At 29.4% G+C, this 13,353-nt stretch overlaps 2 protein-coding genes across 4 annotated transcripts; one reads left to right on the forward strand and one right to left on the reverse strand.

The window, feature by feature from the left end:
- The first annotated feature begins 206 nt into the window (after nt 1–206).
- On the forward strand, nt 207–4,629 carry LOC111421978 (alpha-tocopherol transfer protein-like). 2 transcript variants are annotated; one of them, XM_023055171.2, is made up of 4 exons: nt 207–416; nt 465–621; nt 676–1,142; nt 1,200–4,629. In XM_023055171.2, exons 1-4 carry the CDS (start codon nt 290–292, stop codon nt 1,349–1,351), a joined length of 903 nt encoding a protein of 300 aa, XP_022910939.2. In that variant the 5' UTR covers nt 207–289; the 3' UTR covers nt 1,352–4,629. The 2 variants fall into 2 exon arrangements, with proteins under 2 accessions (XP_022910939.2, XP_022910940.2); XM_023055172.2 differs by having other exon boundaries at nt 213–413.
- Nucleotides 4,630–7,291: 2,662 nt separating this feature from the next.
- On the reverse strand, nt 7,292–13,006 carry LOC111423306 (serine protease snake-like). 2 transcript variants are annotated; one of them, XM_071200856.1, is made up of 4 exons: nt 12,900–13,006; nt 12,673–12,847; nt 12,228–12,624; nt 7,292–12,171 (listed from the first exon to the last, which is right to left on the reverse strand). In XM_071200856.1, the coding sequence occupies exon 4, from the start codon at nt 9,853–9,855 to the stop codon at nt 8,614–8,616; it is 1,242 nt and encodes a 413-aa protein (XP_071056957.1). In that variant the 5' UTR covers nt 9,856–12,171; nt 12,228–12,624; nt 12,673–12,847; nt 12,900–13,006; the 3' UTR covers nt 7,292–8,613. The 2 variants fall into 2 exon arrangements, with proteins under 2 accessions (XP_071056957.1, XP_022912320.2); XM_023056552.2 differs by having other exon boundaries at nt 11,868–12,171.
- Between the last annotated feature and the right edge of the window lie 347 nt (nt 13,007–13,353).

Consider the following 13,353-nt stretch of genomic DNA (forward strand, 5'->3'; position numbering starts at 1 on the left):
GTTGAAGTGTTGAAGAGCTCTTGCTGCCAACAACAATTAATCATTGTTAATTAAAATCATTTGCGTTTTACTCCACGATTAGGTTATGAATGATTTATATCTAAATTTAAAGCTAATAAATTAGGAAGAAAAAGTGGATGTATTTTAATAACAAAAACGTGTTTAAATAATCGTTATAACCTTTACCTTTGTAGTCAAATTAATTAAACCAATTAATTCGGTTATTTATATCATTAAAATCCAATAAAAACTAAACATTCAAATCGAATCGTTCAAACACAACGTAATAATGTGTATAAAGTGTATTTCGGATGAGAATGTGTTGTATTCGAGGGATAATAATTTAAAAAAGGATTATGTTGAGTCGTTACGGGAGTGGATGTTAAAAGAAGCGCATTTACCCACAATTTCAAGTAGTTAATTAATTTCGAAATTGTTTGATTTAATTATATTATTAATTTTAGATTTTCAAATAATCTCATTTTTGAGTAGCTGTTATTACCGGATTGAGCCGACGAAGCTTTGCATCGAAAATTATTACACTTTTAAGTCGCGTTACCCCGAAATCTTTTCATCGAGGAGTTTGAAGAATGAAAGTTTGGAGTATCAATTAAAAACTTGGTGAGGATTAATTAATTCATTAATTATTATTAATTTTTAAGTAATTAATTTTAGTTTTGGGGGGACTTTGCCGAAATTAACTAAAAACGGGTATCAAATTTTTTACGCAAAACTCGAAAATAATTCTCCCGATAAATTTTGTTTCCCCGATATCATAAAGATGGTTATTATGGCGGTCGTGCTTAATAATTTTCAGTATGGCCCCCAAATGGGGCATTTAATTGTGATAGATGGGGCCGGGTTGCAATTGGGGCACATGGTTAAATTAACCCCGATGATTTTAAAGATTTTTTTCTATTTTCTGCAAGAAGCGGCTCCGATTCGGTTAAAACAAATCCATATCATCAACGTTAACCCGATAACTGAGAAGTTATTAAACATGATTAAACCGTTTTTGAAGAAAGAATTGGTCGACCAAATTCATTGCCACAAAAAACTGGAGGATATCTTTAAATATGTTGAGAAAGATGTTTTACCCAGCGATTATGGAGGTGGAGTTGCGAGTATTAAAGAATTACATGGTGAGATGATTGTAATTAATTAAAAAGAATTAAATAAATTTGGTTTTTTTATTTTAGAGGAGCAAATAAAAAATATAAAGCAACACGAAGATGTGTTAATTAAAGAGGAAGAGTTGAAAGTTGATGAAACGAAACGGAAGGAAACTCCGAAACACTTTGAGGAATTATTTGGGATTGTTGGGACGTTTAAGAAGTTAACGTTTGATTAAAACATTCCTAACTTAAAACACTTACCATATTAATTTTTGTTTTAAATGTTTTGGTGAATTAATAGAATTAATTCAAATTTAGATATCATTTTGATTTTTATACAAACTGCATTTTTAATAGTTGATATGGAATTTAAGTGAGGAAGTGTCAAAATTATATATAAACAGAAAATCAATTTTTTGAAAAATCATACCAACTGCATTTTTAAAGGTTAAGAAGCGATTTATATCTTAAATTGTAGCTAAAAGATTGCAGGTTATGATGAGATATAAAAACGTTGATGTAGGATTATAAAAATTTCCCGAAAAAAGTGTTTAAGTGAGGAAGTGTCAAAATTATATATAAACGAAAAATCAATTTTTTTAAAAAATCGTACCAACTGCATTTTTAAGAGTAAAGAAGCGATTTATATCTTATATTGTAGCGAAAAGATTGCAGTTTATGTTAAGATATAAAAACGTTGATGTAGGATTATAAAAATTTCCAGAAAAAAGTGTTTAAGTGAGGAAGTGTCAAAATTATATATAAACGAAAAATCAATTTTTTTTTTAAATCGTACCAACTGCATTTTTAAGAGTGAAGAAGCGATTTATATCTTAAATTGTAGCTAAAAGATTGCAGTTTATATTAAGATATAAAAACGTTGATGTAGGATTATAAAAATTTCACGAAAAAAGTATTTAAATAAGGAAGTGTCAAAATTATGTATAAACGAAAAATCAATTTCTTTTAAAAATCGTACCAACTGCATTTTTAAGAGTAAAGAAGCGATTTATATCTTAAATTGTAGCTAAAAGATTGCAGGTTATGATGAGATATAAAAACGTTGATGTAGAATCATAAAAATTTCCAGAAAAAAGTGTTTAAGTGAGGAAGTGTCAAAATTATATATAAACGAAAAATCTATTTTTTTTTAAATCGTACCAACTGCATTTTTAAGAGTAAAGAAGCGATTTATATCTTAAATTGTAGCTAAAAGATTACAGTTTATGTTAAGATATAAAAACGTTAATGTAGAGTAATAAAAATTTCCAGAAAAAAGTGTTTAAGTGAGGAAGTGTCAAAATTACATATAAACGAAAAATCAATTTTTTTTAAAATCGTATCAACTGCATTTTTAAGAGTAAAGAAGCGATTTATATCTTAAATTGTAGCGAAAAGATTGCAGTTTATGTTAAGATATAAAAACGTTGATGTAGGATTATAAAAATTTCCAGAAAAAAGTGTTTAAGTGAGGAAGTGTCAAAATTATATATAAACGAAAAATCAATTTTTTTTTTAATCGTACCAACTGCATTTTTAAGAGTGAAGAAGCGATTTATATCTTAAATTGTAGCGAAAAGATTGCAGTTTATGTTAAGATATAAAAACGTTGATGTAGAATCATAAAAATTTCCCGAAAAAAGTGTTTAAGTGAGGAAGTGTCAAAATTATATATAAACGAAAAATCAATTTTTTTTAAAAATCGTACCAACTGCATTTTTAAGAGTAAAGAAGCGATTTATATCTTAAATTGTAGCTAAAAGATTGCAGTTTCTGTTAAGATATAAAAACGTTGATGTAGAGTCATAAAAATTTCCAGAAAAAAGTGTTTAAGTGAGGAAGTGTCAAAATTATATATACACAGAAAATCAATTTTTTGAAAAATCATACCAACTGCATTTTTAAAGGTTAAGAAGCGATTTATATCTTAAATTGTAGCGAAAAGATTGCAGTTTATGTTAAGATATAAAAACGTTGATGTAGAATCATAAAAATTTCCAGAAAAAAGTGTTTAAGTGAGGAAGTGTCAAAATTATATATAAACGTAAAATCAATTTTTTATTAAATCGTACCAACTGCATTTTTAAGAGTAAAGAAGCGATTTATATCTTAAATTGTAGCGAAAAGATTGCAGTTTATGTTAAGATATAAAAACGTTGATGTAGAATCATAAAAATTTCCAGAAAAAAGTGTTTAAGTGAGGAAGTGTCAAAATTATATATAAACGGAATATCAATTTTTTTTTTTAAATCGTACCAACTGCATTTTTAAGAGTAAAGAAGCGATTTATATCTTAAATTGTAGCTAAAAGATTGCAGTTTATGTTAAGATATAAAAACGTTGATGTAGAATCATAAAAATTTCCAGAAAAAAGTGTTTAAGTGAGGAAGTGTCAAAATTATATATAAACGGAATATCAATTTTTTTTTTTAAATCGTACCAACTGCATTTTTAAGAGTAAAGAAGCGATTTATATCTTAAATTGTAGCTAAAAGATTGCAGTTTATGTTAAGATATAAAAACGTTGATGTAGAATCATAAAAATTTCCAGAAAAAAGTGTTTAAGTGAGGAAGTGTCAAAATTATATATAAACGGAAAATCAATTTTTTTTTTTAAATCGTACCAACTGCATTTTTAAGAGTAAAGAAGCGATTTATATCTTAAATTGTAGCTAAAAGATTGCAGTTTATGTTAAGATATAAAAACGTTGATGTAGGATTATAAAAATTTCCCGAAAAAAGTGTTTAAGTGAGGAAGTGTCAAAATTATATATAAACGAAAAATCAATTTTTTTTTTAATCGTACCAACTGCATTTTTAAGAGTAAAGAAGCGATTTATATCTTAAATTGTAGCTAAAAGATTACAGGTTATGATGAGATATAAAAACATTGATGTAGAATCATAAAAATTTCCAGAAAAAAGTGTTTAAGTGAGGAAGTGTCAAAATTATATATAAACGGAAAATCAATTTTTTTTAAATCGTACCAACTGCATTTTTAGGAGTAAAGAAGCGATTTATATCTTAAATTGTAGCTAAAAGATTGCAGTTTATGTTAAGATATAAAAACGTTGATGTAGGATTATAAAAATTTCCCGAAAAAAGTGTTTAAGTGAGAAAGTGTCAAAATTATATATAAACGAAAAATCAATTTTTTTTTAATCGTACCAACTTCATTTTTAGGAGTAAAGAAGCGATTAATATCTTAAATTGTAGCGAAAAGATTGCAGTTTATGTTAAGATATAAAAACGTTGATGTAGGATTATAAAAATTTCCAGAAAAAAGTGTTTAAGTGAGGAAGTGTCAAAATTATATATAAACGATAAATCAATTTTTTTTTAAATCGTATCAACTGCATTTTTAAGAGTAAAGAAGCGATTTATATCTTAAATTGTAGCTAAAAGATTGCAGTTTATGTTAACATATAAAAACGTTGATGGAGGATTATAAAAATTTCCCGAAAAAAGTGTTTAAGTGAGGAAGTGTCAAAATTATATATAAACGAAAAATCAATTTTTTTTAAAATCGTACCAACTGCATTTTTAAGAGTAAAGAAGCGATTTATATCTTAAATTGTAGCGAAAAGATTGCAGTTTATGTTAAGATATAAAAACATTGATGTAGAATCATAAAAATTTCCAGAAAAAAGTGTTTAAGTGAGGAAGTGTCAAAATTATATATAAACGAAAAATCAATTTTTTTTTTAATCGTACCAACTGCATTTTTAAGAGTAAAGAAGCGATTTATATCTTAAGTTGTAGCGAAAAGATTGCAGTTTATGTTAAGATATAAAAACGTCGATGTAGAATCATAAAAATTTCCAGAAAAAAGTGTTTAAGTGAGGAAGTGTAAAATTATATATAAATGAAAAATCAATTTTTTTTTAAAATCGTACCAACTGCATTTTTAAGAGTAAAGAAGCGATTTATATCTTAAATTGTAGCTAAAAGATTGCAGTTTATGTTAAGATATAAAAACGTTGATGTAGAATCATAAAAATTTCCAGAAAAAAGTGTTTAAGTGAGGAAGTGTCAAAATTATATATAAACGAAAAATCAATTTTTTATTAAATCGTACCAACTGCATTTTTAAGAGTAAAGAAGCGATTTATATCTTAAATTGTAGCGAAAAGATTGCAGTTTATGTTAAGATATAAAAACGTTGATGTAGAATCATAAAAATTTCCAGAAAAAAGTGTTTAAGTGAGGAAGTGTCAAAATTATATATAAACGAAAAATTAATTTCTTTTAAAAATCGTACCAACTGCATTTTTAAGAGTAAAGAAGCGATTTATATCTTAAATTGTAGCTAAAAGATTGCAGTTTATGTTAAGATATAAAAACGTTGATGTAGAATCATAAAAATTTCCAGAAAAAAGTGTTTAAGTGAGGAAGTGTCAAAATTATATATAAACGAAAAATTAATTTCTTTTAAAAATCGTACCAACTGCATTTTTAAGAGTAAAGAAGCGATTTATATCTTAAATTGTAGCTAAAAGATTGCAGTTTATGTTAAGATATAAAAACGTTGATGTAGAATCATAAAAATTTCCAGGAAAAAGTGTTTAAGTGAGGAAGTGTCAAAATTATATATAAACGAAAAATTAATTTCTTTTAAAAATCGTACCAACTGCATTTTTAAGAGTAAAGAAGCGATTTATATCTTAAATTGTAGCTAAAAAATTGCAGTTTATGTTAAGATATAAAAACGTTGATGTAGAATCATAAAAATTTCCAGAAAAAACTGTTTAAGTGAGGAAGTGTCAAAATTATATATAAACGAAAAATTAATTTCTTTTAAAAATCGTACCAACTGCATTTTTAAGAGTAAAGAAGCGATTTATATCTTAAATTGTAGCTAAAAGATTGCAGTTTATGTTAAGATATAAAAACGTTGATGTAGAATCATAAAAATTTCCAGAAAAAAGTGTTTAAGTGAGGAAGTGTCAAAATTATATATAAACGAAAAATCAATTTTTTATTAAATCGTACCAACTGCATTTTTAAGAGTAAAGAAGCGATTTATATGTTAAATTGTAGCGAAAAGATTGCAGTTTATGTTAAGATATAAAAACGTTGATGTATGATTATAAAAATTTCCCGAAAAAAGTGTTTAAGTGAGGAAGTGTCAAAATTATATATAGACGAAAAATCAATTTTTCTTTAAATCGTACCAACTGCATTTTTAAGAGAAAAAAAGCGATTTATATCTTAAATTGTAGCTAAAAGATTGCAGTTTATGTTAAGATATAAAAACGTTGATGTAGAATCATAAAAATTTCCAGAAAAAAGTGTTTAAGTGGGGAAGTGTCAAAATTATAAATAAACGGAAAATCAATTTTTTATTAAATCGTACCAACTGCATTTTTAAGAGTAAAGAAGCGATTTATATCTTAAATTGTAGCGAAAAGATTGCAGTTTATGTTAAGATATAAAAACGTTGATGTAGAATCATAAAAATTTCCAGAAAAAAGTGTTTAAGTGAGGAAGTGTCAAAATTATAGCTAAACGGAAAATCAATCTTTTATTAAATCGTACCAACTGCATTTTTAAGAGTAAAGAAGCGATTTATATCTTAAATTGTAGCGAAAAGATTGCAGTTTATGTTAAGATATAAAAAAGTTGATGTAGGATTATAAACATTTCCAGAAAAAAGTATTTAAGTGAGGAAGTGTCAAAATTATATATAAACGAAAAATCAATTTTTTTTTAAATCGTATCAACTGCATTTTTAAGAGTAAAGAAGCGATTTATATCTTAAATTGTAGCTAAAAGATTGCAGTTTATGTTAAGATATACAAACGTTGATGTAGAATCATAAAAATTTCCCGAAAAAAGTCTTTAAGTGAGGAAGTGAGTGTCGAAATTATATATAAACGAAAAATCAATTTTTTTTTTAATCGTAGCAACTGAATTTTTAACAGTAAAGAAGCGATTTATATCTTAAATTGTAGCTAAAAGATTGCAGTTTATGTTAAGATATAAAAACGTTGATGTAGGATTATAGAAATTTCCCGAAAAAAGTGTTTAAGTGAGGAAGTGTCAAAATTATATATAAACGGAAAATCATTTTTTTTAAATCGTACCAACTGCATTATTAAGAGTTAGGAAACAATTTACATCTTAAATTTATGCTAAGAGGTTGCAGTTTCTGATAAAATATAAAAACGTTGATGTAGGATTATAAAAATTTCTTAAAAAAAATTTATAAGTGAAGAAATGTCAAATTTATACAGGGTGTCTCAGCAAGACCGGTCATTAGACGTTTCTGGGGTTCTGGCCAAACAAAAAATTTGAGAATGCAGACTTAAGTATTATCAATTACGTTCTCTTCATCTAAAATATTTTCAGATTTCTAGCACTTCCGGTATAACCGGTATAACCTTCCGGAAGTTTGAAAATTTGTAAACTTGTGATGTTTGATGCCAGCTTTTTAACTAAAGTATTTTCAGGTTCCGGGTACTTGTGGTTACACCGGAAGAGGTGACAATTTTCATATTGCAAATGGAACACCCTGAGTTTTGTTACATTTTTCAATCAAAAATGTCAACTACAACGTTACTTTTTATACTTTATAAATCATCTAGTTTACCGCCGGAAAAAAAAATTGGTGTTGTGGAATGTTGTTGTGGTTATGTATTATCAGAGGATCAGTAAGGAAAGAGTAAACAGTTTCACATTTGCTAAAGCTATGGTTTATTTCTGTTGATGTGATGACTAGGTTACTTTTTGTAGTGATCTGTTCTCAAGAAATGCACATTTGGAATTTAGTAATGAGGATTATTTGAATTTGATAATAATTTATGGAGAGTGTAACCAAATAATGGCGTATACGTGTCAGCTGCAACATACAAATGGCCTAAAATTGAACAAAAATTTCAAAAATGTAATGAAATACAGGGTGTTCTATTTGAAATATGAAAATTGTCACCACTTCCGGTGTAACCGCAAGTACCCGGAACCTGAAAATATTTTACTAAAAAGCTGGCATCAAACATCAGAAATCTGCAAATTTTGAAAAGGCCACTTCATATCGTACCCTTTCTCACGTAGTGGCGTATCTGACATGCACACAATTTTACAGGAGATGCAAAAAACTAAAACTCTATAACCATAACTTATTAAAACACAAGTAATAATAAAGATGAGGTTATTAAATTTGGACAACAGAATTTAGAAGGTTGCTATTAAAGATGTCTATGTCAAATGGGAAATATAACCCATAATTTATTCTTTTTTTGTTAAAAATATGCGGTTACGTCAGTACGTGACTTTGCACCAGATTCATTATATCAGATACGCCATAGACTATTTCCCTTTATGAAAATAAATTACACAATTTATACGAGGTTTTATTGTGAACTAATTCGGAATATGCAAAAATATTTATCTATAATAATAATTAATTATAATTAAAGATTAAAAAATGTTCATTAGATACCTAATTAAAGTTTATTCTAAACAGAAACAAGAATTAATGAAAAACGAACTCAAAAACTCAATTATTTTTTTCATGAGGTAAATTAAAAATAAATTGTTGACATTCTGGAATGCGAACAACTGGATGGTTTCCTCTACATAACGAAACAAGATCATCAAATTTCTTTCTTGAAATATTTATTGGGTGTTTATTCAAAGCAGCGACAGGGAAATCCAAAGGGTTCTTGAGTAAACGTTTGAGACGAATGCAGTCGTAAGTATTCTCAAGATGACTAGTTTTAAGAAACAACTTATCAGGTTCAGTTTTTCGCACTTGAATCTCCTTAATATCAGTCCATTTTATGCGTTTACCAGATTCGGATATTTTCACATTTAATATTCGAATTTCTTTCGAAAGAGCTTTGAAATCTTTGTATGTCATTGGAATGACGTTATAAGGAGACTTTTTTCGTGCTAACCGAATCACTGGGTGTAACTGTGAAGGCATAAATATACTGCCAGCTGTGGCAATAGCCTTAGAGATTGCACTATGAGCAGAATCGCCTTCGTTCTGACCATGGTTAGTTTCGAAATAGCTTAGAGTAATTTCGGTCAACGCTGAAAATTTGTTAACTACGTACATCAGCATTGCTGCAATTATAGAGTTTTTATTTTGCCCATAACACCCATCAGAGAAAAGGTTCGCTTTCACTATTTTTTGTTTTTCACTGTATTCTTCTAAACTCTTGAAAATGCAAGTAGCGATTTCCGAAGAACCCCTTCTACTAGCTGTTTCATCCCAAAAAAAACAATTACAGTCTTTATTTGCAATATTATAAACAGTAAAATTAAATGTCGATAAGCGGCTTTTATAAAATATGGCACTTTCTTTGGATATGGGGTATATAACTTGTTGAAGGTCGAAAACAGCACATAAAATGTACGGATTTTCTTGAGCTTCAGATTTACATACTGCTTTCTTTGCACGAACGGCTGTTTTTTCTGCAGTATGAAGATTATACCTTTCTCTCAGATTCTCTTTCACACTTTCATCACCCTCGTGAAAAGTAAAACATAATGCACATTGGTCTTTTTTAGGGCTACTAAACGATAAATTTTGTTGTTTGAAGACTCTTCGATAAGTAGCATAACTAGGTACTCCATGGTTTCGTCCCTGTTTTTCTAATTCTTCCACAAAGAAGGTGTACATTTTACTCAAACTTAAGTCTGGGTGAAGATATAATTTTGATGTCTTCGCCCTACAGAAATGTGACTCCATCCGTGGAAATTTGTCTATTTGCTGTTTAATCTCAATTAGCATTTTAGATTCTTTTATTTTATGTTCACGTTGTCTTTGCCTTCCTCCTCGTTTTTCGTTTTCTAAAACACCAGTGTCGGTTACTTTATTCAGGGCTCATTCTTTCAGATATGCCTAGGGTACTTAAGAACATTTTTTTGCAGACAACGTGAGGCTTCTTATCCATGCTCAGTGCCTATTTCAAGGTATATTTTCTACGTGATTCATTTTTCGTTGTTGTTCGAAACTTATTTGAGACCTTAATATGTCTTATTAGAAATTCACGCTGTAGGTGAAGGTTACCAAGTGCAAAAAAATCAGTGAATATGCATTTTCTCTGTTCTTCACTAATTTCGCAACACTCCTTACCCTTTGCTTTACATACTACACTGTCACACCGTGTTTTCATGGTTGTAGCAGGAACTATTTTCTTTGTAGTAGAGCTGATGTACTCCTTACCTGAGAAAGAAATTTAAGAAGGTACTAGTGATATACCGGTAATATTGTTTTTCAAGATATACCTAAATTCCTCTGTTTTTTAGCAAATTTTTGCGCATTACTTCGTTGAGTTCGAGGTGTAACCTCTTCTCTATCCTCTCCTTCAACTACAAATTCCTCTTGGATACATTTTTGCTCTTTGCCATGCTCACAAGAATCTCTCTCCTCAATAAAATGACGGAAACACAAAAGAACTTCGCATCGATGGCATGCCGCAAAAACTTCTCCTGTGCATTTGTGAGCTTCACAGATTCCAAATGGAGGGTCATCATCAGAATCATATATAGGAAATTCACTGATATCATCGCAGCTGTCGATTGGGTTAGTCCTTTCAGTCTCTTTTAAATTTATTGTATTTTGTGTTTGCTTTAGATTAGCTAGTGGTACATCATCTTCTGAATCAAAACTATGTGAATCCTCAGAGACCGTCTGAATGTCCAGAACTTTCCCGTAATACCACTTTTTAACGTAACACATCTTCACCGAACATCCCACTGTTAAATTTTTACAGTTTACGGTTTGTAATTCATTAGCAGCAACCACATTTTTACTATTGTCTCGCCACTGTACAAGTACATCCATTTTTTAATTTTATTATCAAAAAACACAGGCACAATATGAGCGCAAATTACACCGTGAACACAATTGAACACAATATCAACAATCGTATGACAGATACGCCATATTTATGCTGTTGGCCAATTAAGCATGCTAGATTCACACATACCGTCGTAACTGACATACGTCAGTACGTGAGAAAAAATTAAAACATATTAACACATACGACAGTACAAGATTAACGAATTCCTAGTATTGTGTTGGGAATTCAGATACGCCACTACGTGAGATGGTGTGGACGCTTTAAACTTACTTACTGCCGGTATATCTCATTTTTTTCATTTTTTGCTAGATACGTCACTACGTGAGAAAGGGGACGATATGGTTATACACTAGGTCACACTAGCTATTCATGGCACACTAGGTTAAATATCGATGTGCATTTTTCAAAAAACCCTAATTATCTTCCAAACTATAAATGTTAGGTATAGGACATATTGGATATAAAAGATGTAAAATAAGACACCCAAGACGACTAAGTAATAAAATATAGGGGGTTCCATTTAAAAAAATGAAGTTATGGTATTTCCAAATTTCGAAAAGTTAACGTGCCGTAGTAAAGTAACCAAACGTTCTAGACGGCCGTACTTGGCACCAAAACATACTCCATCATGTTGCTTACGCATGTTCTGAATCCTAAATTGATATCCCAAAAATGGAGTGTTCTCTGATTTTTTGAACAAATGTCTGCTGGAGCAGATTTTTCTAGAAAAATTCGTATAACACGAGAACGGCCGAATAAAATTGCAAAACGTAAAGTTATTCACAAACCAAAAAAACAGACAAATCCAAATATGTAAAAATATACAGGGTGTTCCATTTAAAAAAATAAAGTGGGTGGCGACTTCGGGTATAACCGGAAATGCTAGAAATCTGAAAATATTTTAGTCGAAGAGAACGCAATTGATAATACTTAACTCTAAATTTTCAAATTTTTATTTTGGCCAGAACCCCGTATAGTTCTAATGGACGGTCATCGTGGACGACCTGTATAATACATGATTATATCTCAATTATATATAAAATTGTGTCTCAATAACTAAGTTATTGAGATACGATTTTTTATTTTTTCCAAACGTTCTGTTCAATCCAATCGAGATAATGATAAAGTTTCGTTGTGACATCAGGGAGTTCATTGATAGGAATTCTCGGTCCAAAATTGTCAATCGCAACGATTTTAGGCACGTCATCTTCTACAACGTGGGAAGTTCCCCCAATATTTTGCTAAAACAGCTATAATTAACAACTCTATCTTACTTTTAATTAATTAAAATAATTACAACGTAATCCCTATTATATTTACGAAGAACGCACAAAAAGAAATGATCATCAATCATCAATGTTACTTTTTGCTTCTTATAACGTTCAATACAAGAATCCGTCGGGATAATTGAAACATCGTCTTTAAATAAGATCCGATCTGACCCTGACCTCGTCCAAAGCAAATCAGTTAATGTTTGTTTATCATCGACTGATTTTGTGTATAAACAACCAGGTTTTATATTATCATTGGGTGTTATTGGCGGTGAAAATTTAACGAGGGCCAATGAACTTTGACGAACTGAGTTGGTTCTTGTGTAATTTGGGTGAACTATGATTTCGGTGATATTAAAAAGTTTACGATTGTTGTTATCGCTTGAATTTGATGGACCAAAGAGTAAATACTTAGCCGGTCCCCTAAAAATTAATAATTAATAATTTTGAAAATAATTTTTTGTAACTTACTGGATAGTAACCATACAATGAGCTGGCGATACAGCGACTGATTCGCTTATTAAAGTTGCGGGGCAATTATATTTGATGATATCGTCATCTTTGTATCCCAACAATCCTAAATGAGGAAACTCGGATATTAAGGTATCCTTTTTGACATTGGGATCTTTGTGGTACTCCTTACACTCTGTTTAATGATCTTAATTAGGAAATATTTAATTAATATTGATGAAACTCACTTTCATCGCTCAATCTGGCGCTAACCGCTCCAATAATGAGGATTAAAACGAAGGATTTCAACTGGTTCTTCATGATAGGGTGTTAAACGAGATATGAGGAGCACTTGGTGAGTAGATCTTCTTAAAAGATATCTTCAATGTTAACCGGTTATTTAATAATGTAAATATATTCAAAACAACATTATAATAATAAATTTCTATGAATTGTTTACGACTTTTTGTATTAATATCTGAATAACGTAATATATAGAGTAATAGCGATTTTTTAATAATGTTTTCGCCATTAAGGAAATTATTTAGAGCAAGAGTAATTAAGCATTTCTGCGTGTGGGGCTGAATATTAAGGGTGATTTAAGCATGACGCCGATAGATATTGACCGACTAAGACCCGGATTAGGATATTTGAAAGAGTGCTCTCTGACTGTGATAACAGTTTTTTAAAATTCGGTTTAAT

Source organism: Onthophagus taurus, unplaced genomic scaffold, assembly GCF_036711975.1.
Source record: "Onthophagus taurus isolate NC unplaced genomic scaffold, IU_Otau_3.0 ScKx7SY_15, whole genome shotgun sequence".
Lineage (NCBI taxonomy): Eukaryota > Metazoa > Arthropoda > Insecta > Coleoptera > Scarabaeidae > Onthophagus > Onthophagus taurus.

Coding starts and splice junctions, on each gene's coding strand:
- LOC111421978 (XM_023055171.2), top strand. CDS start 290: ATGTGTATAAAGTGTATTTCGGATGAGAATGTGTTGTATTCGAGGGAT. Junction 417..464: donor TTTACCCACAATTTCAAGTA/GTTAATTAATTT, acceptor TATTAATTTTAG/ATTTTCAAATAATCTCATTT. Junction 1,143..1,199: donor GAGTATTAAAGAATTACATG/GTGAGATGATTG, acceptor TTTTTATTTTAG/AGGAGCAAATAAAAAATATA.
- LOC111423306 (XM_071200856.1), bottom strand. CDS start 9,855: ATGCTAATTGAGATTAAACAGCAAATAGACAAATTTCCACGGATGGAG.